Here is a 3,353-nt window from a genome sequence, read left to right as displayed (position 1 = left end):
AAGAGGCAATGCAGACAGGAATTCAAGCAAGAAGCGAGAAGATTGAAGCAATGCAAGCAAGATGCTCAGTTGTCAACTGAAACTTATGTGAGATGAAGTGAAATGAATTGATTCCGACTTAGCGAGTACTTCATCGGAGGGCTGATCGATTTTAGCAAATATGGTACATCATAAGGTCTGTAAAATTCTCACAGAATGAAATCCTACCGCGACAGACAACTTGAACAGCGCCGTACTAGCGTACGCTCTAATCGGGGGACGCATGCTATACAAAGGGAGGTCCGATGCTATACTTGTGGCGTGTCGGAGATTATTACTGCTCCAACTGCGGTAATTAAACTATCCGAAATTCGTCGGCCTGTGGTTCTTGTATGCGACCGTTTCTACGTCTAATCGACACGGCGGAATCGTAGCTGTATGTCCCCTGCATGCATAAGTACTCACACAAAGATCGCGTTGCGGCACATTCTAGTGACAGAAAAAACGACGGCCTTTGGAAAACATCGACGGCCGGTAGCATCCCACTCGAGCACGGCAACGGGCTGGCCTCGTGGTAGTACTCACTGCGTCCAAGACTCTGCAGGGCGTGCAACACACTTCGCAAACAGCGGCCGCGGACCGATGCCCCACCGGCCGGCAACCACCACTGCGAGGTGCGCTAATGAGACAAACAGGAGCGACGCAAAGCCACGCCGCTCCGGAGAGAATGTGATGCAGTTTGGCGCGGATGCGATTCCAGGCAGCAGCAGCACCACCAACACAGCGCGGGAGAAGCCGATGAGGAGGGCGAGGAGGAGAACGTAACAATCCGCCGCAGCGTCTGAACGCGCCAAGGAGGAAAGCGCGCGCGGCGGCGCGCGGAGAGGACGCCGTGACGCAGCCGAGCCGAAACGTCCTCGTGGCTGACGTCAGAGGCGACCTCGTGGCCATTGGCTGGGCGGCCGGACGGAGCCTAGAAAAGCGCCGGTGCGTCCAGCGACCGTCGACTGCCGCAAGCAGCGACCTTACCGTGCAGTGGTGTGTTGTGTCTGTCGTGTGTGCTGCGCCCGAACGCGTCGCTCGCGCGCTCCTCCTATAGACTACCTTGTGTGCATAGACTTTCGCATCCCGCTTCGCCATGGGAATACCGGTGTTCGACCAGCTGAGCTGGGCCTACCACAGCGTACTGTCCAACACAGACCCTCGTGTGGCCAAGTGGCCGCTCATGGGCAGCCCGCTGCCGGTCATCTCCATCCTCATTGGATACGTCTACTTCGTCAAGGTGTGGGGACCGGCGTGGATGCGCGACCGCAAGGCGTTCAACCTGCGAAACATCATCCTCGCCTACAACATGGGCCATGTGGCCGCCAACGCGTTCTTCTTCTTTTACGGCGGCCGGCTGACGTACCTGTTCGGCGACTACTCGTGGTTCTGCGAGCCCGTCAACCTGACGACGGAACCAAAGTCGATGCTGCTCATCACTCTGGGCTGGTGGTACATGCTGCTCAAGCTGAGCGAACTGATGGACACCGTGTTCTTCGTGCTCACCAAGAAGAACAGCCACATCTCGGCGCTGCACGTCATCCACCACTCGCTCGTCGCCTGGTCTGTCTGGTTGGGCGTCAACTTCGGCGCCACGGGCCAGAACGCCTTCTTCCCGTTCCTCAACTGCTTCATCCACATGATCATGTACACGTACTACGCGCTCGCCGCCCTGGGCCCCCGGCTCAGGCCATACCTGTGGTGGAAGCGCTACCTGACGCAGCTTCAGATGAGCCAGTTCATCGCGCTCATGATCCACGGTGCCATCCCGGTGTTCTACGACTGTGGCTTCCCGCCGTACTTCGGCTACATGACCATCTTGGAGGCGGTGCTCTTCTTCGTGCTCTTCTTCAACTTCTACGTGAAGACGTACACGCGGAACAACAGCCTTCGCCAAGAAAACGGCCTGCGCCAAGAAGCCGTCAAGTCACGCTGAGAGCGGCCTCTTCGTCGTCCACCGTTCCCTGTAAATACTCCCCTCCCGTACTTGTACATAGAGACTGCTTGTCCCAAAGCAACCACCGCCATTTTTTTAGCTCGTATTATAATTATTTTATTATAAATAAAAACGACGCTTTACAAATGAATAGCGACTCGTAGCCATTCATTGTGCTCGTTCCCGCCCAAGAGCGGAGTGCTGAAGACAGCGGTGTGTGTGTGGGAGGGATGCCTTTCATTTCCAGATGCTTTCACGCGTATACCGTCGACAGTTGCAGGCCCTCCCGCCGCACAGCGCATGCTATGCTCACCGATGCTGCTACACGCTCGTGCTGCCCCGCAACTCCTCGCTCATATGCAGAGTAGCAATGCACTTCAATTATGTCGCGACAGCTGCATTACAGTTTGTGTGCTCGTGTGTGTGTGACGTCGCGTGTGTACATCCCCTGGCAAACTTTGGCAACTGTGTCAGTTGACGGCCGGTTAAAAATGTATATATTAGATAGAGAGAGAGAGAGAGAGCCCGACTTCATAGCCGTTGAGAGTCGTTGTCACTCAGTGCACTGACGTGACGATGAGTGTGTATTGCGTCCACCACGCCCGACGAAGGTTCCACGCCGCGCATCTGTTCAATGCATTTCGGAAACGAAGCTGTTCTTCTTCTTCCTTTTCATGACCCCTCCCCCACCGTGATCTTCGACGTTCTTGCGCTGTTACATAACCGGAAGCGGAAACGGGTTATCGCTTTGGCAGCAGCAGCCTTCTAGGAGCGTATCGTATCGACGACGACGACGTTCTTCTTTTCTCCGCGCGTTCTTTTCTTTCTTCTCTTCTTTGCGGGTCATCCAGGCCATGCGCCCGGCCTCGCCGGTAAACCGGCCGTTAGCTCGGTCTCTCCACTATCGCGCCCGCCAGTCGGTCGTCACGCCAGTTTTTCGAAGGCTCTCCCCACTGACCGCCAAACCTGGAGAGCCGCGGCGTGTGTCGGCAGCGTGTGTGCGTGTGTGGTGTCTGTTTGTACACGAAAAGGGGGGGGGGGGAGTTGATCTCGCCCAGATGCGAGGTGTGGTGGTTTTCGACCGGCGGATCGCCTCGGGGCAGAAATTTGGCCGCTTTGGCACTCGCGCCATACGACTCCCCCACCACCTCCTCAGCTAGTACCTGCCGAATGCCCGCCCCCCTCCTCTCTGCGGGCTGGCCGTTATATAACAGTGTCCCGCCCGGGTCCTCTGGCGCGCCACCGCCGCCTTCTTTTTCGTGAGCGCGGGATATATATATATATATAAAAGGCCGACCCAGAAGCTTTCCAAATGGCTGCTCTCGCTTCCCGTTTCGCTTGCAGACGACGAGGACAAATACCGATGTCCTCGTCTCGTATTCCGACGTGTATACAC

The 3,353-nt window shown here is 56.4% G+C and overlaps 1 protein-coding gene across 1 annotated transcript; it reads left to right on the top strand.

Moving 5' to 3' along the window:
- Positions 1-975: 975 nt before the first annotated feature.
- On the top strand, positions 976-2,108 carry LOC119396725 (elongation of very long chain fatty acids protein AAEL008004). The gene has a single exon (XM_037664031.2). The coding sequence runs from the start codon at positions 1,118-1,120 to the stop codon at positions 1,955-1,957; it is 840 nt and encodes a 279-aa protein (XP_037519959.1). The 5' UTR covers positions 976-1,117; the 3' UTR covers positions 1,958-2,108.
- The last annotated feature ends 1,245 nt before the right edge of the window (positions 2,109-3,353 follow it).

The sequence above is a fragment of the Rhipicephalus sanguineus genome, chromosome 6, assembly GCF_013339695.2.
Source record: "Rhipicephalus sanguineus isolate Rsan-2018 chromosome 6, BIME_Rsan_1.4, whole genome shotgun sequence".
NCBI classification, from domain to species: domain Eukaryota; kingdom Metazoa; phylum Arthropoda; class Arachnida; order Ixodida; family Ixodidae; genus Rhipicephalus; species Rhipicephalus sanguineus.
Note: the sequence above shows the minus strand (reverse complement) of the source record. Positions and strands in the feature narration are given on the sequence as shown.